The 25257-nt window shown below is 45.6% G+C and overlaps 1 protein-coding gene across 2 annotated transcripts; it reads left to right on the top strand.

The window, feature by feature from the left end:
* The first annotated feature begins 4216 nt into the window (after positions 1-4216).
* LOC139265124 (uncharacterized) lies at positions 4217-21869 on the top strand. 2 transcript variants are annotated; one of them, XM_070882034.1, is made up of 4 exons: positions 4217-4541; positions 6253-6366; positions 20834-20990; positions 21131-21869. In XM_070882034.1, the coding sequence occupies exons 2-4, from the start codon at positions 6259-6261 to the stop codon at positions 21799-21801; spliced, it is 936 nt and encodes a 311-aa protein (XP_070738135.1). In that variant the 5' UTR covers positions 4217-4541; positions 6253-6258; the 3' UTR covers positions 21802-21869. The 2 variants fall into 2 exon arrangements, with proteins under 2 accessions (XP_070738135.1, XP_070738134.1); XM_070882033.1 differs by having other exon boundaries at positions 6244-6366.
* Positions 21870-25257: the final 3388 nt, after the last annotated feature.

Here is a 25257-nt window from a genome sequence, read left to right as displayed (position 1 = left end):
GAGGAGGCGCTGAGGAAGGCAAGAGCCCAGTATGTACTCTGGATGGTGGATTTCAATATCCACCAACAACAGTGGCTTGGTAGTTCCATCACCGACTGGGCTGGTAGGAGTCATGAAGAAAAAGCTGCCAGACTCAGCCTGCATCAGGCAGTTAGGAAGCCAACATGACGGATTTCCATGATGGCATAAGTAGGAGTGACCATTGCAAAGCCTTGTCTCTACAGTGAGGACACCCTCCATGGTGTAGTGTGACAATAAGAATTTGGACTAGCTCCTCAAAGTCTAACCCTAACCTTTTGTCCTTCAATCAGAAATGTTTATTGTGATGAATGTGACAGTTCCTTGGAGAGTTCAACAGTTCAGTTATTCCTTTCTTCACCTAAGATGTTGTGAATTTGTAGTTTTAATTTGTGTTTCCACCATAACCAAACATAATTGGAGGTCACAAATGTAGTGTCCCTGCACCTTACTACAAATTCATACGAGGCATGGACTGCAGACACAGTCACTACGTGACCTTAACCTTTATTCCTAGGACCAAGGAGTGCTGACCCTGGCTGGGACCTCCCCTTTTATATCTGGAAACCCAGGTGAGGAGTGTCTCCCACAAGTTCACCCCCTGTGGTCAGGGTGTGCATTTCTAGGGTATAAGTACAGTGTACAGGAGTTGCATGAAGGTTACAGTTACATGAAGAGTACCATTGCATGATGGTTACATACATGACAAATATACAGCGAATGTCGTTAAAAAAGTATCTCGCTGTCTTTTGAATTGTTTTAAAAATCAAGCACATAAAAGGAATCAATAATAACTTTAATGGCCCAGAAATTCCAATCGAGGTCTTCCCGTAGGCAAACTACTGAAAGAAGGAAAAAAAATGCGCACTTACCTGAAGGTGCTGCGCTCGCTCGAACTTCCAATCCTGAGGCCTTCACTTCCTACACATTGGAGTGCGTGCACGTTGGGACGTCCGTATGCTGGAGCTGGAGTCACATGGCTCTGGGCAGCCAATCAAGGTACAGTATTTTCTCATTCATAATAATGGGAACTCCGTAAGTTGGAATTCCCATTATTATGAACGAGAAACCCCCCCAAACACAAAACACTAATAAAAAATAAGAAAATATCCAACATATTTAAGGTTTATTTAAATTAAAGTTCTTATAAAAAAAACTATTTTCCCGACTTTTTAAAAAGTTTTTAAAATTATGCCTTAAAATAAACTTACCACAGTGGGGAAGGTTTTTAAACAATAAAATGTGTTTTTATAACTTTATTTTAAAATGTTTTGTGTATTTTTAACCACTTGCGCCTGTAAAAGTAGGCTATACGCCTACTTTTCAACTGCAAGATTTTTGAGGACATTTGCTGGGCAAGATATGTATAAATATCGGAAATCTTGCCCTGCAAGTGTCCTCGCTCCCGAGATACGGAGGATCTGTCAAGCCAGAAACTTGACAGATCGGAAAAGCCAGCTTTCAGCGCATGCGTATTGCGCGCTGAAAACCAGCTTTTCCGATGCCTTCCTGGGTCCGTAGAAACTTCGTATGGACCCGGGACATCGGAATTTCAGGATCAATATTCTTTTTTCCCCTCTCTCTCTATATATTTTGATTTGTTGGATATTTTCATCAGGAATTTCATCGAGGTTCCCCTGATTGACTGCCATATCTTTGGCGGAAGATCGGCGTAAACCCTGGCTAGAAGTGTAAACACAGTTACAGCGGCTGATCAGGAGAACCCCCAAGGCAATTCGTGGCATTTGTTCAAATAGTAAGATCACTGGAGAACTTGTTTGGAGGAGTTCCTGAGCACAGAAATGAGTAATTTGCTATTTATACCCAGGGTGTACGCTGGATCTACAAGAATAGAGACTGACGCATACACAAGCCATATAACATCATGCATGAGTGAACTGTCATACTTTTCTGGTGTTTACGGGAACTGGCACCATGCAGTATGAGCTAGGAGTGAATTGTCAGCTGTTACTTGTACAAGTACAGGATTTAAAGCAGGCAGTACCAGATATGGGTGAATTATCAGCTTTTAGCCAACGTGCACTTTGTACATAAAATAGTTGACACACACCAGTGAATTGGAACTTTGGTCCAAAGTGTACTGTGAATTCACTTTGGAAGAATCTGCACAACTGACCAAATAGATTGCAGCAATTAGCTAAAGTAACAATACTCAGATGAAACTTTAGGGTTTAATCCTAGATTTGCATCAATACACAGACTTCACTTTTTCTGGGACCTATGCCTAATGGGATCTATCACTTTGCTGGAATTTCCCCATCTCAAGGATAGGAAAAGCAAGAATGAAAGGCTTAGAAACACTTCTTTTCGCATTAAGTGCATGGGGAATATAGGGTCAATAATGAGCTGGAGCAGTAACTAGATATTACAACATGCAGTCTGTTGATATGTAAGAAACAGCTTAGGTTGCATGACGTTTTGTTTTAAATTGAGAAATCTAGGTGAAAGGGAAAGTCCATGGTGCAAAACAACAAGATTGAAAACAGTAGGAAAGAAGACAAAGTAAATCAGAAGGTAGTGTTCAGGTGAGAGTGTGAGTAGCCTAATACCTGGGCCGCAATCAGCAGCAGATTGGCAACAAGACCTTAACAAGCATTTGAATATTAGATGGCCAGATGGTGGAGCAGGTTGGCGAACTAATTTACTGTACCAAAGTGATGACATGACATGGGTTCATATCTCTGATGCCTCATCCTGCAATTTCTCACTTGAGCCAATGTCTGATGGAGGTGCATTAAGTAGCAACAAAGTTGTTCATACACTTCTTTTATATGGTAACTTGAAAAGCAACATTAAATAGTAACATCCAAGTTCGTCATCCACTCCATGGCCTCCGGTGATATGGAGTGAATAGAAGCTATTCCTCCAGGGAAGGATCTTAGTGAGCAATATACAATACAGAGAGAGTAAAATTAAACAGGCAAATGAAATCATGAACCAATGCCAACTGCTAGCAACTGATTACTGATCGGTATTGGCAGAGGACCAAAAGGAGATCATCCAATGGATGAGGAATGCTGTGTGTTGTCAAGGAGACCGAAAAATGGAGAAAAATTACTTTGCCCCATAGTTTGTTTTCATCAAATTAGAGGATGTTAATACTGAGATTAAAAATACACTTGACTATTTCAGCAAACTGATGTGAACATCAAGAATTCTTAGGCAATAAATTAGATACAAATTAAAGCTGGCTCTACTATGCCCAGCCCCATCTCAGAAAACTATTCCTTATTGTAGCTGTGTGATCATTTCTCACAGCAACTATCCATTGACCCTTGAATGAGGCTGCCTAGTTAGTGCCAAATCATACTACATTAGGGCAATGTCATCCTGTGGACCCAATCCACAAGAACTTTGTATTGAGACTGCCCATAATCATTCCACACAGAGCTTTCACAGCCAGCAGGCATAAATGAACCTTTAAACCCTCAGTCTGGACTTAGTTATGAACCCAGGGCCTAGCGATGGAAAGAAAGGAATTCCAATCCACTACACCACCAGTCTCTATACACTGCCCTATTCTAAAATTTGAAACTCTGTCCTTTACCTCAGGTCTCCCAGGTCACATGCCTTCCTGTGTTGAATGTCATTAAGCTACAGCTCTGTGCTGTCATGATGTCATGATACACCATTACTGTGTCACCGTCATGCTACTAATCACCATGCTGCCATACAATGTACTGACATCACCGTACCACAGCTCTGTCTCCAAGCCATGCACTTTACCTAAAGTTTTCACATCGAATCAAACGGGCCTATAATCTGTCTCTAAATGTTCAACCCATTGTGACTCCTTCAGCGACAGCAAACATTAACATTTGTATAACACATATTTAGACTGAAACACAGGCAATAGTTACTGCAGCAAGAACATAGAGTGGGAGTCAACAGGGAGATTTTAAGCAGCAATTTTCAGAAAAGGCTGCTTGAGAAGCTGGCTTTCAAAAAACTGTCCCAGTGGTGTCCCAACACCCCTTTCAATAAGAACATCTGACTGCCTGTGCATGTTGCTAGGATGACAATACGGAACTTGTCATTTCTCAACCTCACTTAGCTGTCAAATCATTTCCTCTCCCACCTTGCCACACCCCCCCACCCCCATCCCCCGCCCCCGTCTCCAGTTTCTTGGCTTTATTGAAGCTGGCAACTTTCTCACTTGTGGTTCACACTTCAACAGATTTTGAGTGGCAGTGCCAGAAAACTATGGCAGGGTCAGAGTCTGCTTTGGCAAAAGCTTGTAAATTTGATAAGGAAGTGAAAGTCTGGTGTGGCTGATAGATTGAGCTGCTTCGCCAGATGATTGACAGCAATAACCACTTCAATGTGCTGGGGTCAGCTTGGTGATAACTCCAACAGTCAGCTGGTCTCACACAGGCTTCACCCTCATCATCCTTCCACCGGACAGATGATTTCACCCAAGGATTGGTACCAGCAAGCCACACCAGGAGGCTGCTTGAATTACTGTGGTCATCATTACATAGCAACAACATCAAGAAGTGCAGGTAAAGGATTTTGAATAGACATTCTTAAGAATTTTCAGGGGCCTAAATGAAGAATATAAATAAAAACAGGAACAATGGCTATGTAAATCAAAACCTCAGTTACAATTCAAAGTTACTGATTTAACATTATCTTGTATAAAATGTACAGATAGCCCCTTCATTATCACCTCCCGACAAAAAAAAGTCATTGCATGTTTAACCTTTGAGCACAGTTTGTTGTTGTTGATTAATTCTGCTGGATCATGTGATATATGAGTGAACATGGTTTAATTGTCTTTTCGTTTTCAAGGAGGTAGAGACTGGACCTAAATTGAGTACATTATATTTTTAAATGCTGAATATATTCTTCAAATTTGTGGAATTATGCAGAATGTAATTCTTCACAGTGTTCTTTTGAAAAATGATACAATGTCTTGAAACTGACAGTAGAATCTGGCTTGGCACTACCAACTCCCTGGGATGTGTGACCGATCAAAGCCACACTGTTGTGGGGAAGTGATAACTACACAGGCCTCTCTCACATACCTCTGATCATAGAAGGCCATGGGCAGAGGCGCAGGTGAAGGTCACATGTCTGCCCCATCATCCGGAGTGTAAGACAGAGAATCTATGGAAAGGGAAGGGGGAGAGGATAAATTACCTTACAAGACAAAAGTGAACAAGTTGATGTCCTCAGAAATGGTTAATTAAAGGTGCATGTTATAAACTAACTTATGGAGACCCAGTTGATTATAATCATTGTAGAACATTCTGACAAGCATCCTATCCTTGCTTGTGTCACTGTGTTGTATATAGATTACGAACCGGCTTAGGTTGTATACTGTTCCTGCTTCGTATGGCAATATGTTGTCCAATAGAGCAATCATTATCTAAAATCTATAGAGTTACTAGTAATTTTTTATAATATAAGTTCATACAACTCAGGAGAATACTCAATAATCATTGATGGGGAGGTGAAAAAAAGATTTTCTGTTATCTTATTTTAGTATAGTAGTGTAGTAATATACATTGGAGAAATTCTTTTTCCGCCTTACTTGTTTGCATGCACTACTGGAAGAGGCACTCTGTTGCAAGTCAAAGGTCAGCAAATAGGATTTTGCAGAGTGCTGTAGTCCCAGTGAAATCTCTCAGAAAGCATTAAATAATAACTTCCTATTGTAGTCTCACTGGCACTGAAGGAGTTGGACGATTTACAAGAGGAAGCTGTCGTGTTGGCTGATTTCTCATCAGGAAATGCAGAGGAAGCTGTTAATGATACCATTCGGTTCCTACTCAAGCTGACATGATACCCTGTACATTGGACCTGTCTCTGCTACATTATTATAAAAAGTACATAACTCTAAATGCAATCCTGGTGGAGGCAAAGAATTCCAATGCATTTCCCATTTACTTCTGCAAATTCCAAATGCACCCCCAAAAATAGGCACGTCAGGGTCCTATGATCGAATGAGGACCCCAAAGTAATTTTGACTGTCTGAATCAGAGGTCCCACCTAGTGGTAAACCCGCAAAGTAACACCGTATGGGATTGGCTTTACAAACTGCCTGACTTGACTGGAAACTATATTTAAAGGGGCATGCAGCTGCAGGCACTCAGATCATAAGGATGTGTGTGCGATAGTGCTTACTGGATTTTCTGAGCATTTATGAGCTTGCAGATTGCTTTTTTCTGATTAGTTTTTGTGTTATTCATCCCGATTAAGCACTCGCAGCTTATCATGGGTCCCATTTTTGCTCCTTTGCTGAGGATGGAGGAACAACTAAAGGAAGAGGAACCGCAGCAGCAACCCTCAGCAAACAGAGAAAAGCAGCAGGTTGGCCTAAAGGTAAGAGGGGCTGCTCATAGAATGCCTTATCCAGCCCACAGGATCTATAGACCATTTTCTTGGACATGACGGAGGGGCAATGCAGCAGAAGGCTCCATTTCACCAGGCAGGCTGTTGCTGCTCAATGCAGCATTCTGGCCATGCTTTGCCAGTGGCTATCAAAGTCACTACCACCCTTAAATTTTTGCTTCAAGCTCCTTTCAAGCTGTTACAGCGGACATCACCCACATCATCCAGTCTGCAATGCACAGCTGCATGAAGCAGGTTCACAGTGCTCACTTTGTCAGGGCCAACCAGTACATCACCTTCCCATGGACACCAACCGTCAGAATGAGAGAGCTCTGGTATTTGCAACAGTGGCTGGCCTCCCTTGTGTCCAGGAGATTATAGACTGCACTCGAGTAGCCATCAAGACATCAGACGACCAGCTTCATCGCGTGCAAGCCCCTCAAACTCACTCTCTAATCCAGCCAGGGTGCCAGTCTCGGTATTGATGCACGGGAGTGCTGCAGAACATGACTGTGCCTCCTCAGAAGAATTCTCCTCCTTTGAGATGTCTTCTTCTGCGAGCTGTGGCTCTTGAGAAGGACCCAGAGGAAAGTGAAGGCGGACAACATTTAGCATGGCACTGTGAGACTGAACAGTAGCAGATGGCAGGCATCACAGTGCTGCTTGATGTTGTCAAGCTGCCTGATTGTACAGTTTTCTGAGATTCATGAAGGTCCCACATGGCAGGCTGATCAAAAAAGTAAAAGCCCATGGGATCCAAGGGAGAGTGGCAAATTGGATCCAAAATTGGCTCGGTGGCAGGAGCAAAAGGTAATGGTTGAGTGGAATATTTGTGACTGGAAGGCTGTTTCCAGTGGGGTCCACAGGGCTCAGTACTCGGTCCCTTATTTTTTTAATACATATTAATGATCTAGAGTTAAATGTAGGGGGCATGATAAAGAAATTTGCAAATGATACAAAAATTGTCCGTGTGGTTGACAGTGAGGAGGAAAGCTGTAGACTGCAGGAAGATATCGATGAACTGGTCAGTTGGGCAGAAAAGTGGCAAATTGAATTCAATCCGGAAAAGTGTGAGGTAATGCATTTTGGGAGGGGCAACAAGGCAAGGGAATATATAACAAATGGGAGGATACTGAGAGGGACCTTGGAATAGATGACCACAGATCCTTAAAAGTAGCAGGACAGGTCGATAAGGTGTTTAAAAGGCATACGGAATGCTTTCCTTTATTAGTCGAGGCATAGAATATAAGAGCAGGGAAGTTATGGTAGAACTGTATAGAATACTAGTTAGGCCACAGCTTGTGTGCAGTTCTGGCATTACAGGAAGGATGTGATTGCACTAGAAAGGGTGCAGAAGAGATTTATGAGGATATTGCCAGGACTGGAAAACTTTAGCTATAAGGAAAGACTGGATAGGGCTGTTTTCTTTGGAACAGAGGAGGCTGAGGGGAGATTTAATTGAAATGAATAAACTTGTGAGGGGCCGTGATAGAGTGGATATCCATTATTTCTATCCACATCCAACCAAAATCCTTCATAATGAAAATAAGGAAGGGTGATGAATTGTCCCAAACAGTGCATTTTCAACTGTGTGTTTTAACACTGAGCTCAAAGTTTGTTGTTATATAATGCGTGATCACTGGAAAGCAGTGGCCCCTCGTGAGCCACTATTTCCCTTAGCCTAAGGGTCGATAATCGGGGGCATATATTTGAAGTAGTTGGTAGAAGGATTAGAGAAGAGATGAGGAAACATTTATTCACCCAGAGGGTGGTGGGAGTCTGGAACTCACTGCCTGAAAGGATGGTAGAGGCAGAAACCCTCATCATATTTAAAATGTACTTGGATATGCACTTGAAGAGCCGCAATCTACAGGGCTACGGATCTAGTGCTGGAAAGTGGGATTAGGCTGGGTAGCTCTTTTTCGATCAACATGAACACGATGGGCCAAATGTCCTTCTTCTGTGTTGTAATTTTTCTAGGATTCTATGAAGGATACAAGTAATAGTTAGAGGCCCAGTTCAGATGAAATCTCCTGTTCTCACAACTCACGAGGGGCCATTGTTTTCCAGTGATTACGCATTAATATAGAAACATAGAAAATAGAGAATGGTGGTGCAGGAGCAGGCCATTTGGCCCTTCGAATGGAATGCACCACCATTCAATAAGATTATATACAATAAACTTTGAGCTCAGTGTTAAAACACACCATTGAAAATGCACTGTTCAGGACAATTCATCACCCTTCCTTATTCTTATTATGAAGGATTTTGGTCGAAGGCGGGTAGAAATAATGGATATTGAAGGGAGAAATATTGCAATGTTTGGCTCAAAGGAGCAGAAGTTAATCGTTCAGAGAACTTTTGAGGTTATTTAATTTTTAAATGCAGGTCATGTAAATGAACTGTGAAGATGCCACATTGTGTCAGAACATCAACACAAACCACAACAGGTTCAGCTCCCTTGCTCTATTTGCAGTGCTCCTGATATCAGTTCCATTGGCATAGAGAGGGACTGAGTTGTCGGGACCCTTCCCAAAGGGATAGAAATGAAATTAGAGAGAGTTATCAATGGAGTGCTCTCTAACAAATCCTGGTGTCTGAGTTACAAAAGCACTGGTGGAGCCTTGGTAGGTTACATACCCTCTCTTCTATTGCAGGTGGTAACTTTAAATCATAGAATGTTACACCACAGAAGGAGGCCTTTCAGTACATCGTGCCTGTGCATGATCTTCTATCCCTGTTTCAATTACAAAAATGTGATGAAAATAATTATACAATAATAGTCACATAAAAGGGATCTGCAAGGTCTTATTGTGAAGTGGGAGGAGGAAGTATCACATAAGAAATCATGGTTGGGAAATTCCTCATTTGCTCCCGCTCCGTTAGTGTACGTACCGCAGAAAGCCCATTTACACGCAAAGTAATGCCGGCTTTCCTAGCCGGTCTCCACCCTTTACAAGTTATTGTAACTGCCATGGTTAAAATGTGCTGTACTTCCATTACCCCTGTCTTTTCCAACCTCCACTGGGTTCCCATGCCGCTCTGAGTCAATTTCAAATCCTCATCTTCGTTTTTAAATACCTCCATGGCTTTGCCTTCATCCTACTTTAGTAATCTCTCGAGCCATATACCCAGCCCACATTCTCTGCTCCACTGACACCATTCTTACTTCTTCTTCCCCATTTACTCTACGCCATCATTGGTGGCTGCCTTTATAGCCAATATGCTTCCACTTTCTGGTACTGTCTCTCTCAATCCTTCCATTTTGCCATCTCTGTCCCTGCTTTCAAAGATTTCCGAACCATGTCTCTTGGACCATTTCATCAGCCCCACCCCACCACCCCCAACCTTCTCTGTAATCCCTTTTCCCTCGTCCTTGTATCCATCATTTGTTCTCCTCACTGTAAGACTTCCGTATGTATAGAAGTGTAAGTTGATGCTATTACGGGAAATTTGTGACATGCTTACTGGTACCCCAGTACAATTTCTCCAAGTATCCAAAGTTTTCTCTGCTCCCAGCAATACTAGTTTTGTAAGATATCTGTCCTGTTACAGCTATCTCTGGCTACTGCCCTGCTATAGCATAATATAAATGCTTTCTTTCAATTATATTTATTAATTACACCATCGGTATTGTGTTACTGCCATCTTATGGTGACATCTGGAATCACAAATTAATTCATTAACTCTTCATGTCAACAATGGCCAGGACATTTTTCACAGCTGCTCCCGTTCCACCCCTGTTATGAGTATAAACGGGGTATCTGCCAAACTTCTGGTGAAGCAGCAGAGTGGGAGCACCTCTGAGGAATTTCCTGGCCAATGTTTTATTTTGTATCGCCAATTCTCACCTCTTCCCTCTTGGAGGAAGCTAAGTATGTTTTTAATGAGTGCTGGACACACTCTATGTGTGAGCATAGTCAGATAATGTTGGCAAGCAGTTTTGTAACAGCTGAGCCCTAACCTGTCCACAAACATGCACAAGGGAGACTGGATTGTGGCCAAAGCAGGTATCCAATCTGATCTTTCCTTCCCTAACCCTGGAGTGCTGAGCTCAATTGTAACGTCACTACATCTGCTCCAGCTACGATCAGCTAACTAAGCACAGGCTTGAACCTGGGACCCTCCCCTTCTTGGTCTGTGTGTCCAAGTGCATGGCAATTCTAAGATTCTATGAGTCTGTGGTGGATCCGTTGGTCAGGATCATGGCTTGCAAGTCGTCGTGGAGCAGGCGGAGGAAGGTGACAAACTTTTGGGGGCAGCCGAAATGGAGGAGGATGCTCCATAGTCCCTCGCGGCAGTGTCAAGCAGGGCTGCGTCATCGTACCAACCCTCTTCTCGATCTTCCTCGCTGCCATGCTCCATCTCACACTCAACAAGCTCCCTGCTGGAGTGGAACTAAACTACAGAACCAGTGGGAATCTGTTCAACCTTTGTCATCCCCAGGCCAGATCCAAGACCGTCCAACCTCTGTCGTCGAACTACAGTACGCGAACGACACTTGCGTCTGCGCACATTCAGAGACTGAACTCCAAGTCATAGTCAACATCTTCACTGAGGTGTACGAAAGCATGGGCCTTACACTAAACATCCATAAGACAAAAGTCCTCCACCAACCTGACCCCGCCACACAGCACTGCCCCCCAGTCATCAAGATCCACGGCGCGGCCCTGGACAACGTGGACCACTTTCCATACCTCGGGAGCAAGGGCAGACATCGCCGACGAGGTTCAACACTGCCTCCAGTGCGCCAGCGCAGCCTTCGGCCGCCTGAGGAAGAGAGTGTTCAAAGATCAGGCCCTAAAATCTGCCACCAAGCTCGTGGTCTACAGGGCTGTAGTGATACCGCCCTCCTGTATGGCTCAGAGATGTGGACCATATACATTAGACACCTCAAATCGCTGGAGAAATACCACCAACAATGTCTCCGCAAGGTCCTGCAAATCCCCTGGGAGAACAGATGCACCAACATTAGCGTCCTCGATCAGGCCAACATCCCCAGCATCGAAGCACTGACCACACTCGACCAGCTCCATTGGGCGGGCCACATTGTTCGCATGCCTGACACAAGATTCCCAAAGCAAGCGCTCTACTCGGAACTCCTACACAGCAAGCGAGCCCTAGCTGGGCAGAGGAACCGTTTCAAGGACACCCTCAAAGCCTCCCTGATAAAGTGCAACATCCCCACTGACACCTGGGAGTCCCTGGCCAAAGACCGCCCTAAGTGGAGGAAGAGCATCCAGGAGGACGCTGAGCACCTCGAATCTCGTTGTTGAGAGCATGCAGAAATCAAGCGCAGGCAGCGGAAGGAGCGTGCGGCAAACCAGTCCCACCCACCCTTTCCTTCAATGACTGTCTGTCCCACCTGAGGCAGGGACTGTAATTCCTGTATTGGATGTTCAGTCACCTCGGAACTCACTTTTAGAGTGGAATCAAGTCTTCCTCGATTACGAGGGACTGCGTATGATGATGATTCTGATTCGTTTACTAACTGAGGTATTAGTAGAGCTCATTGCACAACCATTTTTAAAAGTATCAAAAGTCCTAAAAATAGGTAGTTCCAAGAGCTGCTCTCAAACTATGTAACGTCAGCACTTGTACATGCATTGCAGCACAAATATTACAGAGTAACTTTCTGAGGATCTTTTCTGCTGTACATCATACCACAGGTGAGGATGAAGAAAGATAGACTACCTGTTCCAGTGCCTCTCCAAATGTTTCTCTGTTCCCGGACATTAGGTGAGTGAGAGCACACCCAAAGGTGACTCTTTCTCCCAGTAGAGACATTTTGAACCTCCACTCAACTCTGGTAGTATGGCTCAGTTTGGGATTCACCATGTGGGGAATTAAATCTGGCCTGCTGCCTCCTGGCACAGAGAGATTGAACTCTGACATGTGGCTCTACTGTGAAGGTTGACGCCTGGTGCTGCCATCACACTGGTCAGAGGGGGCAACTGGATTAAGGTGAAGGATTGATTGAGGGTGAATGGATCAAGAAGGCAGGTGGAACAATCAAGTTGATGTATTGAGAGAGTGAGTGAATTGGGAAGATAGAGTAATTGAGGACGAATGGGTTGAAGGAATAAATTAACTGAAGAGACAGATTGAATGGTTGATGGATTGAATGTACGAATAGATTGAGAGGATAGATGGATCAAGGGGGTGGTTGAATCAATGCTGTGAACGGACTGAGGTTAGATGAATGAAAAATGGGGGAATGGATGGATTGAGGGGGCTAGATGGCTCAAGAGGTAGAATTCTATATAAGTACTTGCAGATTGGCCTCAAAATCCGAGTTACAGACAGTTCCGATTATATGGCCATGTCAAGGGAAAAAGAGATAATTCCTTGTCTGGGGAATATACTGTATGTTCCACCCCTTAATCCTGGTAGGGTGGGGGAGGGGGCCGTCACATAAATCTAGTCAAATCAGATGCTGTTTCAATGCAGCATACACAACAAAAACTGACAGAATGCAATTACGCTGTATGCAGGCCCAAGGGTTAAAAATAGATTTTTCTATTTATTTTCTCGACAGTAAACCATGTGAGTGCTGTGTCAGCATGTGAGTGCGAACATTCGCATCAACACTATATGAGTCACAGTGCAGCGTTGGACTGTGGCACTGACAGGCTTCATGCACATTGAACATTGTGATAAGACAGGAGTATTAACACTTTGAAGTTCCCTGAAATTAAACATCTTAATTATTTTATTTCACCCTGTATTTAATTTTCTTTAAAAGTTAATACTCTTTGAATGTGCATCACTGTGTGAGTAGACAGGTTATTGTATTTTGAATTCTAACTTATTCTGGTATGGACAGATTTTTATGGTCATCAAAGTGAGCGATTTCAGTGTTGGTGGCTCCTAGGTCGAGTACAGGAGAGGCCAAGACTAGTGGGAGGCCAGAGGATTGAGAAACTTTTAAAAGCCAGTAAAGAACGACTAAAAGAATGATAAAGAGAGGGAAGATAGATTATGAAAGTAAACCAGCACAGAATATAAAAACAGATAGTAAGAGTTTCTACAGGTATATAAAAAGGAAAAGAGTGGCTAAAGTAAATGTTGGTCCCTTAGAGGATGAGACTGGGGAATTAATAATGGGGACAGGGAAATGGCAGAGACGTGGAACAAATATTTTGTATCGGTCTTCACGGTAGAAGACACTAAAAACATCTCAATAGTGAATAATCAAGGGCCTATAGGGAGGGAGGAACTTAATATAATCACTATCACTAATGAAGTAGTACTCGGTAAAATAATGGGACTAAAGGCGGACAAGTCCTCTGGAACTGATGGCTTAATGTCCTAGGGTCTTAAAAGAAGTGGCTGCGGAGATAGTGGATGCATTGGTTGTAATCTACCAAAATTCCCTGGATTCTGGGGTGGACCCAGCGGATTGGAAAACAGCAAATGTAACGTCCCTATTTAAAAAAGGAGGCAGACAAAAAGCAGGGAACTATAGACCAGTTAGCCTAACATCTGTCGTTGGGAAAATGCTGGCGTCCATTATTAAGGAAACAGTAGTGGGATATTTGGAAAGCATAATTCAATTAAGCAGTCTATGATTTTATGAAAGGGAAATCATGTTTGACAAATTCACTGGAATTCTTTGAGGATGTAACAAGCAGGGTGGATAAGGGAGAACCAGTGGATATGATGTACTTGGATTTCCAGAAGGCATTCGATAAGGTGCCACATAAAAGATTACTGCACAAGATAAAAGTTCACGAGGTTGGGTGGAATATATTAGCATGGATAGAGGATTGGCTAACCTAACAGAAAATAGAGAGTCGGGATAAATGGGTCATTTTCCGGTTGGCAAACAATAACTAGTGGTCTCCCTCGTCGTTCCTAAACACGAGCCTTTACTATAGTCTCAGAAGAGTACTTCCTATTTCTTCAGTGATAATTCTATTACACGTAACTGGTTTATGTCATGTATGTAGCCTTTATGTAACAATACTGCAATACTGTATATACGTAAGAATTGCACACCTTGACCACAGGGGATGAACTTGTGGGAGACACTCCTCACCTGGTCACCCAGGTATATAAAGGGAGGTCCCACGCAGGGTCAGCACTTCTGGATCCTATGAATAAAGGTGCAGGTCATGGAGTGACCTTGTCCATAGAATGTGCCTCGTGTGGATTTGTGGTATTGTGTAAGGACTTTACATTGGCGACGAGAAACGGGAATCAACGACCCACGAGAATGGCCACCGGCAGCATAGATGAACGGTACTGTGTTGGTGAGGACTGGGACGATTTCATTGAGAGGCTCCAGCAGAGTTTTGTCATGAAGGACTGGCTGGGAGACGCAGCGGCTGACAAGCGAAGGGCTCATCTGCTGACCAGCTGTGGACCTAAGACTTACGCGCTCATGAAAGACCTGCTAGCACCCGAGAAGCCGGCACACAAAACCTTCGAAGAGCTCAGCAAACTAATCGGTGAGCACCTCAAACCGGCGAGGAGCATACACATGGCCCGACACAGATTCTATACACACCGACATCGGGAAGGACAGAGCATACCGGATTTCGTTGAAGACCTCCGGCACTTGGCTAGCCTCTGTAAGTTCACAGACGCCTGCAGTGGGGAGATGCTAAGGGATTTCTTTATTGAGGGGATCGGTCATGCTGGGATTTTCAGAAAGCTAATTGAGACCAAGGACTTGACCTTGGAAGTGGCGGCATTGATGGCTCAGACTTTTATGGTGGAGGAGGAGGTAACCAAGATAATATATGCGCGCAACTCTGCTTCCAACGTGGTGATGGATCAGGGAGTCAATATCATAAGCGCAACACAGAGCCCCGCAGGCAGGCAAGGGCAGTTCAAGACACCCCAGGCAGCAATAGACACAAGAGTGAGTCTCCAACAGAGACAATGGCAGGCTGAACGGACATTTACGCCCTCCCAGTGGACAACGCGGCCCGAGATGGGGCCATTGACACCCACTAACAGGGTGCTCAAGAGCAGTCAAAGGGACAATCAGCAAGGGATGCCTTGCAACAGCTCTTTTGTTCACAACAATGGGAATCTCAGTTCATGCTGGAGGTGTGGGGGCAGACATGCTGCCAGGACTTGCAGGTTTCAACAGTTCATCTGCAGAAATTGTAACCTCAGTGGCCATTTAGCCAGAATGTGCAGAAAGCCTGTAACCAGGCTAATATACAAGGCGGATGAACCAGCTGAGGGGTCTGCGAGTCAGGATGACACTTGGGGCAAATTAATGGACGCTGAAGTTCAGCGGGTTCATGTGGCAAACATTCACAGCTCATAGACCAAAATGCACCTATGATGATGAAAGTCCTATCAAATGGCATCCCTGTGTGCATGGAGCTGAACACGGGGGCCAGCCAGTCACTCATGAGCGTTCAACAATTCGAAAAGCTGTAGCCACTCAAAGCCAGCAGACCCAAACTAGAACGCACTGAGATGCAATTACAGACGTACATCAAAGAAATCATTCCAGTGCTAGGCAGTGCAATGTTGGCGGTCACACACAATGGATCGGTGAACCAGCTGCTGCTCTGGATTGTCCCGGGCAATGGTCGCGCACTGTTGGGAAGGAGCTGGTTTGCTGAGATGAACTGGAAATGGGGGGATGTGCATGCCATGTCATCTGTGGAGCGAAGTTCATGTTTACAGGTCCTACAGCAATTTGAGTCTCTATTTCAACCTGGTGTCGGGACGTTCAAAGGTACCAAAGTAGTGATACGCATCACCCCGGACGCCAAATCAGTGCACCACAAAGCCAGAGCTGTGCCGTATGTGATGCGGGAGAAAATTGAGAGCGAGTTGGACCGGTTGCTGAGGGAGGGCATCATCTTGCCCGTTGAATTCAGCGACTGGGCAAGCCCCATTGTTCCCGTCCTAAAAGCGGATGGCTCGGTCAGGATCTGTGGCGACTACAAAGCCACTATCAACCGGGTGTCCCTACAAGACCAATACCCGCTCCCGAGAGTGGAGGACCTTTTTGCCACGCTGGCAGGTGGCAAGCTGTTCACCAAGTTGGACCTCACTTCAGCCTACATGACCCAAGAACTGGCCGGCGAATCTAAACTACTGACCACCATCACCACGCACAAGGTACTGTTCGTTTACAACAGGTGTCCGTTTGGCATTCGACCAGTGGCTGCGATTTTTCAAAGAAACATGGAAAGCCTGCTCAAATCCATTCCTGGAACAATTGTATTTCAGGACGACATCCTCATCATGGGTCGTGACGCCGAGGAACACCTCCACAACCTGAAGGAGGTGCTACGCCGACTGGACCGGGTAGGCCTGCGACTCAAGAAGTCTAAGTGTGTGCTTTTGGCTCCCGAGGTTGAGTTTCTGGGCAGGAGGGTTGCTGCAGACGGGATTCGGCCTACCGAATCCAAAACGGATGCGATTCGCCGAGCGCCCAGGCCCTGCAACACATTGGAGTTGCGTTCATTTCTGGGACTCTTGAACTATTTCGGGAACTTTCTGCCGAACTTAAGCACGTTGTTGGAGCCGCTACACATGCTCCTGCGTAAGGGTTGTGATTGGTTTTGGGGCGACTGTCAGGAACGGGCTTTCAATCGGGTGCGGAACCTACTTTGTTCAAATAAGTTGTTGACCCTATACGGCCCCCATAAGAAATTGGTTCTAGAAACATAGAAACATAGAAAATAGGTGAAGGAGTAGGCCATTCGGCCCTTCGAGCCTGCACCACCATTCAATGAGTTCATGGCTGAACATGCAACTTCAGTACCTCATTCCTGCTTTCTCGCCATACCCCTTGATCCCCCTAGTAGTAAGGACTACATCTAACTCCTTTTTGAATATATTTAGTGAATTGGCCTCAACAACTTTCTGTGGTAGAGAATTCCACAGGTTCACCACTCTCTGGGTGAAGAAGTTTCTCCTCATTTCGGTCCTAAATGGCTTACCCCTTATCCTTCTGACATGTGATGCATCGTCCTATGGGGTTGGGTGCGTGTTGCAGCAGAGTAACGCTGAGGGCCAACTACAACCTGTGGCTTATGCCTCCAGGTCGATCTCTCAAGCTGAACGGGGATATGAGATGGTTGAGAAGGAAGCACTCGTATGTGTCTATGGGGTGAAAAAGATGCATCAGTACCTTTTTGGCAGGAGGTTCAAATTAGAAACGGACCACAAGCCGTTAACATCCCTGCTGTCAGACAGCAAGGCCGTCAATGCCAATGCGTCAGCTCACATACAATGATGGGCTCTCACGCTCGCTGCGTATGACTACACCACCCGGCACCGGCCCGGCACCGAAAATTGTGCTGATGCACTCAGCAGGCTTCCACTGGCCACCACCGAGGGAGCAAAGTGCTGAGATGGTCATGGCTGTTGATGCCTTTGACAGCGCAGGCTCACCCATCACAGCCTGCCAGATCAAAATCTGGACCAACAGAGATCCCCTCCTATCCCTGATTGAGAAATGTGTCCTAACTGGGGATTGGGCGTCCACACACGGAGCATGCCCAAGAGGAGGTCAGACCGTTTCACAGACGGATGGATGAGCTCTCCATCCAAGCTGACTGCCTACTATGGGGCAGCCGGATAGTCATGCCCCAGAGGGGCAGGGAAGCATTCATCAGGGAACTCCACAGCGAGCACCCAGGCATCGTGCTGATGAAGGCCATTGCCCGGTCACATGTGTGGTGGCCGGGAATTGATTCAGACCTGGAACACTGTGTTCGCAGATGCACGACGTGTGCCCAGCTAGGTAATGCTCCCAGGGAGGCCCCGCTCAGCCCGTGGCCCTGGCCCACCAGGCTATGGTCACATATTCACGTAGACTACGCGGGCCCGTTCATGGGAAAAATGTTTCTCATTGTGGTTGATGTGTACTCGAAATGGATCGAGTGCATCATTTTGAATTCGTACACGACATCCACCACCGTGGAGAGTCTGCCCGCGGTCTTTGCGACCCACAGCTTGCCGGACATCCTTGTTAGCGATAATGGCCCATGTTTCACAAGCTACGAATGCCAGGAGTTCATGTCGGGTAATGGCATTAACCATGCCAGGACAGCACCATTCAAGCTGGCCTCCAATGGCCAGGTGGAGCGTGCGGTCCAAAACATAAAGCAAGGCATGCTCCGGATTCAAGGACCCTCCCTTCAATGCCATCTATCGCGCCTCCTGCTGGCCTATAGGTCCCGACCGCACTTGCTCACAGGGGTCCCGCCCGCGGAACTACTCATGAAACGAACACTCAAAACTTGGCTGTCCCTCATTCATCCAATCCTGTCTGACATTGTTGAGGGCAAGCGCCAGACCCAAAACGAGTACCATGACCAAAATTCAAGGGGAGATGTATAGAAATTGAAGACCCCGTATTTGTTCTCAATCACGCTTTGGGGCCCAAATGGATAGAGGGTACTGTAATAGACAAAGAGGGGAATAGGGTCATAGTGGTTAAACTTAACAATGGGCAGATATGCCGCAAGCATCTGGACCAAGTAAAAAAAAAGGTTCAGCATGGACACTGAGGAACCTGAGGAAGATCATGAGATGGTATTCACACCACCGCCAGTGAACGAGCAACAAGAACATTCAGCAGCATACACGCATACCAAGGCTCAACAACCAGAGCCCCAACTGCGGTGCTCCACGAGAGACCGCAGACCACCCGAGAGACTTAACCTGTGATCCCAATAAGATGTTGAGGGGGAGGTGATGTCATGTATGTAGCCTTTATGTAACAACACTGCAATACTGTATATACGTAAGAAATGCACACCTTGACCACAGGGGGTGAACTTGTAGGAGACACTCCTCACCTAGTCACCCAGGTATATAAAGGGAGGTCCCATGCAGGGTCAGCACTTCTGGGTCCTGTGAATAAAGTTGCAGGTCATGGAGTGACCTTGTCCATAGAATGTGCCTCGTGTGGATTTGTGATATTGTGTAGGGACTTTACAGTTTAGATGAATGCACTTGAAACATTAGCCTCTCTTTTGTTTTAAATGATGAGTATCCTATGTATTTCCAGCATTTTCAATAATAAAAAACAACTAAATGTCAGTGGAGAGAGAAACAGAGGTTTCATCATTAACTCTTTCTCTCTCCACAGATACTGTCTGATCTGCTGAGTATTTCCAGCATTTTCTATTTTTATTTCAGATTTCCAGCATCCACAGTATTTTGCTTTTGTATTAAGTGTCTGTACAGTTTTTATTCATTAGAGATTAGGACATTAGCAACTGAGATGCATATTGGAAATGTGAATGTTGGAGTCCTATACTGATCACATCTAAGTGATACTTTATATCAGATATGCTATTCTACTATGATTAGACCAATTATTATTTTCTACTTCATAAAGGCAGATGGGACTACCCCATTATCCAACTGTCACAGTTATAAAAATGCTGTAAATCTATGCAGAATTTACTTTTATTTCATTTTTTTCCTTCTTATCCTGCTCCCAGGTCTTTGCCTATGCTGCACTTAATGCTCAGGATATTACATGAGAGCCTTCTGCCTCAGTTCCCTCTCTGCGGGATGTGCTCAACTGCTGCTTGGTTGCCTCTTCTCCTAGATGGCCCAACTGATAGTAAGAGCTTGCCATGTGGGTGAGTAGGGTGGAATTGTGGTATCTTGGGCACAATGAAATAGCACACCAACACACTGCACTTTTAGGGCCCAAATTTCCCCAGCGGCATAGTTAGGGGTGAGATGCCGACTTTGTGAGCCAAAAAAAGTGCTGAAAATTTTCCCTCTGCTTTGGCTGCTCCCTCGTCATCCGGTTCCAGTGGCATGGCGCTGCAGAGCCTACAGGGGGGCAGAGCTTCGGCTGCGCTTGCTCAGTGCAGCCGGCGGGGGGGGGCGGGACTTGGGCCCAGCATCTCATGGAGTGCCGGCAGGGGGACGCATGTCCGTTTGAGCGTGCGCGCATGCGCAGTGGAGCAGGAAGCTTGGCAATCGACCAATTAAAGAGAGAGCGTCCTCAGTGCCTCAGCATCATTGGCAATGGACCATATATAAAGATTTTTGGGTGGCTGAGGGAGTGGAAAGGAGTGCTGGATAGCTGAAAGAAAGGTGAGAACTGTGATTTTTGAACATTACCTGAGTCTAAGTCCAATATACGAATGATGCAAGAGCGTGCAATAAGAACAAAGAATTTCCTCCATGAGGAAGTGGAGAAACTAGTCACTGTCATTGAGGAGAAATGGCTGGAGCTGGATATCAGTAAGAGTGGTCCCAGAAAAGTTTCACCCAATAAATGAGAAGAAGATGGAACCTAGTTGCAGAAGAATACTCTGCAGGGGTGAATACCGCAAGATCTGGAAGCCAGTGGAAAAAAAAATGGCAGGACTTTGGTCAAGTACTGAGTGCAAGTAATATCTTCATCTTTAAATGGAATTGTAATTGAAAATGTGACCATCTGTATATGTCCCACCCATCAGAAGTGCATCATGTGTGAAAAGTTATATTTTCATCTTTGCAGAGGAAATTGGCCCACAACAAAAGGGAAAGACTTAGAACAGGAGGTGATCCGCCAAATCTGCACCAACTATCACCCCTGGAACAGAGGGTTGCTGCTTTGCTGAGTCGCACCTGCAGAAAAAGAATCAGCTCTGCACAAGCTGGACCCACACGCGAGGGTGAGGTTGAGTCATTAAAATGCATCGTCGCCCTTCAAATCAACCTGCTGACTGGCCTGCTACGCGTCAGACTACTCATGCCACCCATCCTGCCCCCACCTCTGCTGCTAACCATTTGATTGTTCTGTTGTATTTTGCAGAAGAAGAAGACACTCCTCAACATCTTGAAGGTCCAGATGCGTGCGCTCCAGACCAAGGCGGGTGGGGGAAGGAGTGGTCCATGGAAATGTGTTCACGGGAGAATGCTGATTGCGATATGGAGCAGTCCATAGTACAGGGCATCACACTGCCAGAAACCTCTATGAGCTCCTCGGCGACATTCCATGGTTTCACACCCTCTGAGGTTGCGGGTCCCAGTGGCGATGGTGAAATGCATGTTGGAACAGCCAATGCCCCACCGTCCCAGCCTACGCCTCGCACTGGAGGGGTGCCACTAGGCAGACCCACAGTGAGGGGAAGGAGAAGCCGACCAGTCTCTCCTGAGAGGCAGCCCTCAGCAGATGTTAATCAGGTTCTGTCATTGGGTGAGGGGAGCAGTGCCCTTACAAGATCACTCGTGGCGACCATCAGTGGGGTGTGTGATGAGGTAGCGACACTGTCGGGAGAAATATCAGCACTGAGACGGGAACTGAGGGCGGGCATTTCAGAGGGTGTGCAAACGATGGCAGATGCCATGAGGGAGCTGGCTTCTGCAATAAGGGCACAAAGGCCGGATACTCAAATGCCACTTCCACTTCAATCCATGCACCAGCCATCGGTGAGACCCAAGCCAGGCCTCCAACACCCCCCACCACCATCACCGACCCTATGAGCAAGTGCACTTTCCCCGAGATGTGGGTGAGGAATGGGTGCAGCCTTTCTTTGCTGTTGTTGTTGTCGTTGAAGTGCATTGTAAAATATATAATAAAAGATATTTTGCATTAAAACTGAATCATGTTCCATTAGGACCACGCAACATTTAGGGATAACTGTAAAAAGTAAAAATCCCTCCCCCTTACAGTCAGGCGTGCCTGCCGCCCCTAGCCCTGGTGGGAGGGCTAGCCGGTGCGTTCTGCAGTCAGCAAGGTGGGACTGCTCTATTTTCAGTAGCTGATTTATCTTTCATTTATTTTTGATTGATGTTGTGCAGCTGTTGTGCTGAAGATGTTGTGATGTTGTGCTGATGTTGTGAAGGTGTTTAGTGCTTTAGAATCCTCTAACTCACCCTCCCTCCCTGCCGCCCCCCCCCCCCCCCCCCCCACATCTCAGGCTACCTGCGTTGATTTCTTCAATGTAGGTAAGGTTTTTCTGTGCCTACAAAAGTGGCCACATACACTGGCCTAAGTTAGTTTGGAGTAACTTTTAGCTGGCCAAATTTGCTTGTATGGCCAAAAGAGGCGTAAGTGGCTGGTCACGCCCCCTTTTGGAGAGAAAAAACTAAACTAGAAAAAAACCAAACTAAGTGACTTACACTGGAGCAAGCTAAATGGGGAAATTTGTGATTTTAAGTTACTCCAAAAAAAGCAAATGACTCCAAAAAAAACGGGGCACCTCCTGAGGAAATTTGAGCCCCTAGAGTGCGCAATTGATAATAAAAACTTACATACTAACGTGTGTATCATATTACTTTTTCTGATAACAGTATGGTCTATCCTTGGCATCTAATGACTGTACAGTGTCAGCTGTGGCTCAGTGGGTAGCGCTTTCACCTCTGTCAGAAGGTTGAGGGTTCAAGTCCCACTCCAGATACTTGAGCACAAAAATCTAGGCTGACACTCCAGTGGACTGAGGGAGTATTGCACTGTCTGAGGTGCCGCCTTTCAGATGAGAGCTTAATTGAGGATCTTTCCACCCTCTCAGGTAGATGTAAAAGATCCCATGGCACTATTTCGAAGAAGAGCTGTGGAGTTCTCCCCGGTGTCCTAGCCAATTATTATCCCTCAATCAGCATAACAAAAAAACAGATTATCTAGTCATTATCACACTGCTGTTTGTGGGAGCTTACTATGTGAAAGTTGACTGGCGTGTTTCCTATATTACAACAGTGATACACTTCAAAAAGTACTTCATTGACTGTAAAGTGCTTTAGGACGTCCAGTGGTCGTGAATGGTGCTATATAAATCCAAATCTTTCTTTACCCCAGAAAAAGTGGTCTTTTAAAGGAGTGGTACTTCCTACGTATGTCTTGGTAGTGGCACTCTGACTAATTATATGATTCTACAATGAATCATCTAGTAGTATTAGGCAGTCCCTCATATCGAGGATGACTTGCTTGCACACCAAAAAGAGATGAATCCACCTTCATCTGTCACAATAAAGAATGTGTGTGAACTGAAAGCTAAAGAACATTCCTGCTACCCAGTTCACATACTACTATTGACCAAATCAGACTGGCAGAGCTGTGTTGCATGTTCCCATTCACCTGCAGCCCAGTAGTCCATTTTACCTGGTGGGGCATGGCACAAATAAACACTGTAGGCTTGCTGTGTCTGATTGGAAAAGGCACAGAGCATGTGGTACTGGCTGTGTTGAGGATATTTTGTAATGTCATCAAATTACAAAAAATAAATTCATAAAATATATATCCATAGGATAATGAAGATAAAGAACTCCTTATATTAAAGAGGCTTCATGAAAAAGCAGCAAAATAATTTATTTACAAACAACAATTGCATTTATATAGCGCCTTTAATGTAGTATAAGATCCCAAGGCGCTTCACAGGAGCGTTATCAAACAAAATTTGAACCACATAAGGAGACATAAGGACAGATGACCAAAAGCTTGATCAAAGAGGTAGGTATTAAGGAGCATCTTAAAGGAGGAGAGAGGTGGAGAAGTTTATGGAGGGAATTCCAGAACTTGGGGCCTAGGCTGCTGAAGGCATGGGGACAATAGTGGAATGAATAAAATCAGGGATATGCAAGAGGCCAGAATTTGAAGAGTGTAGATATGTTGGAGAGTTGTAGGGCTGGAGGAGCTTATAGAAATCGGGAGGGGCGAGGCCACGAAGGGATTTGAAAACAAGGATGAGAAATTTAAAATTGAAGTGTTGCCGGACTAGGAGACAAAGTAGGTCAGCGAGGGGTGATGGATGAATGGGACTTGGTGTGAATTAGGATACGGGCAGCAGAGTTTTGGATGCCCTCAAGTTTATGGAGGATGGAAGATTGGAGGCCGGCCAGGAGAGCATGAAATAGTCAAGTCTAGAAGGAACAAAGGCATGGATGAGGGTTTCAGCTGCAGATGAGCTGAGGCAGGGGCTGAATTGGGCGATGTTACGGAGGTGGAACTAGGCAGTCTTGATAATGGAGTGGATTTGTGGTCAAGAGCTCATCTTGGGTTAAATACGACACCAAGGTTGCAAACGGTCTAGTTCAGCCCCAGACAGTTGCCAGGGAGAGGGATGAGTCAGTGGCTAGGGAACGTATGTTATGGCGGGGACAAAAGTCAATGGCTTCAGTCCTCCCAATATTTAGTTGGAGGAAATTTCTGCTCATCTAGTACTGGATGCTGGATACACACATCTTAATGATGTTACTGATGTAAATTGTATCAAAACATATCGGGGCCAAAATTTACCCCCACTGGAAATGGGTCGCACCTACCGTTTTTGTAGTGTTTTGGCTGCTGCAATGGATGCAGCGTCCCATTTTGCGAAATTCAGCTCTTTGTCGTTTTGTTTTCGAGCGGGGCGGAAGGCGGTCATAATAGGGGCGGAAATGGAGGCGGGAACGGAGTGACCGCCATAATGGGAGCGGAAATGGAGGCGGGATGGAGTTTCCATCGCTGTCAGTCATCAGTGTCGGGTTGGTGACGTCATCGCCTGGCGCGTCACAATGTCTCTTCAGTTAAAGGGGAGAGCCGCTGCGAGCTCTACATCTTTTAAAATTAGGTACACTGGGCCACCAGGGGGGGGGTTTCGGCTGGGCCATCAGCCTGGCACCCAAGAGGGGGTGTGAGGCTGCCTGTTGGCGGCCCGGCTGTACCTGGGGCAATAATTGTTGGACCGACCTGGTATATAAAATAAGATGGCGGCTGTGGCAGTGCGCCCTCCCCTTTAATAGAGGCCACACCGCCATTTCTAACACAGTGCACCGATAGAAAAAGCTGTCGGGGCCACTGGCCGGCGACCGGAAGACTTCCTCAGCTGAATTTCGCTTCCGGTGTGGGACATCGGCAATGCGTGCTTTGATGACGCACTTAGGAGGCTTCAGCAGAAGTGGGGGGAGCGGGGTGGATATGGTCACATCCGGAAAAAACGCTGAGGAGAATTTTGCGAGCGGCAG

This window comes from Pristiophorus japonicus, chromosome 6, assembly GCF_044704955.1.
Source record: "Pristiophorus japonicus isolate sPriJap1 chromosome 6, sPriJap1.hap1, whole genome shotgun sequence".
NCBI lineage: Eukaryota > Metazoa > Chordata > Chondrichthyes > Pristiophoridae > Pristiophorus > Pristiophorus japonicus.
The sequence above is the reverse complement of the archived record's forward strand: the minus strand, read 5'-3'. Positions and strand labels throughout refer to the sequence as shown.

Bases quoted from the DNA above. Each gene is read 5' to 3' on its own strand.
- LOC139265124 (XM_070882034.1), top strand. From the start codon at position 6,259: ATGGGTCCCATTTTTGCTCCTTTGCTGAGGATGGAGGAACAACTAAAG. The intron at 6,367-20,833 runs GTAAGAGGGGCT...TCATCTTTGCAG, and splicing joins AGCAGCAGGTTGGCCTAAAG to AGGAAATTGGCCCACAACAA. The intron at 20,991-21,130 runs GTGAGGTTGAGT...TGTATTTTGCAG, and splicing joins AGCTGGACCCACACGCGAGG to AAGAAGAAGACACTCCTCAA.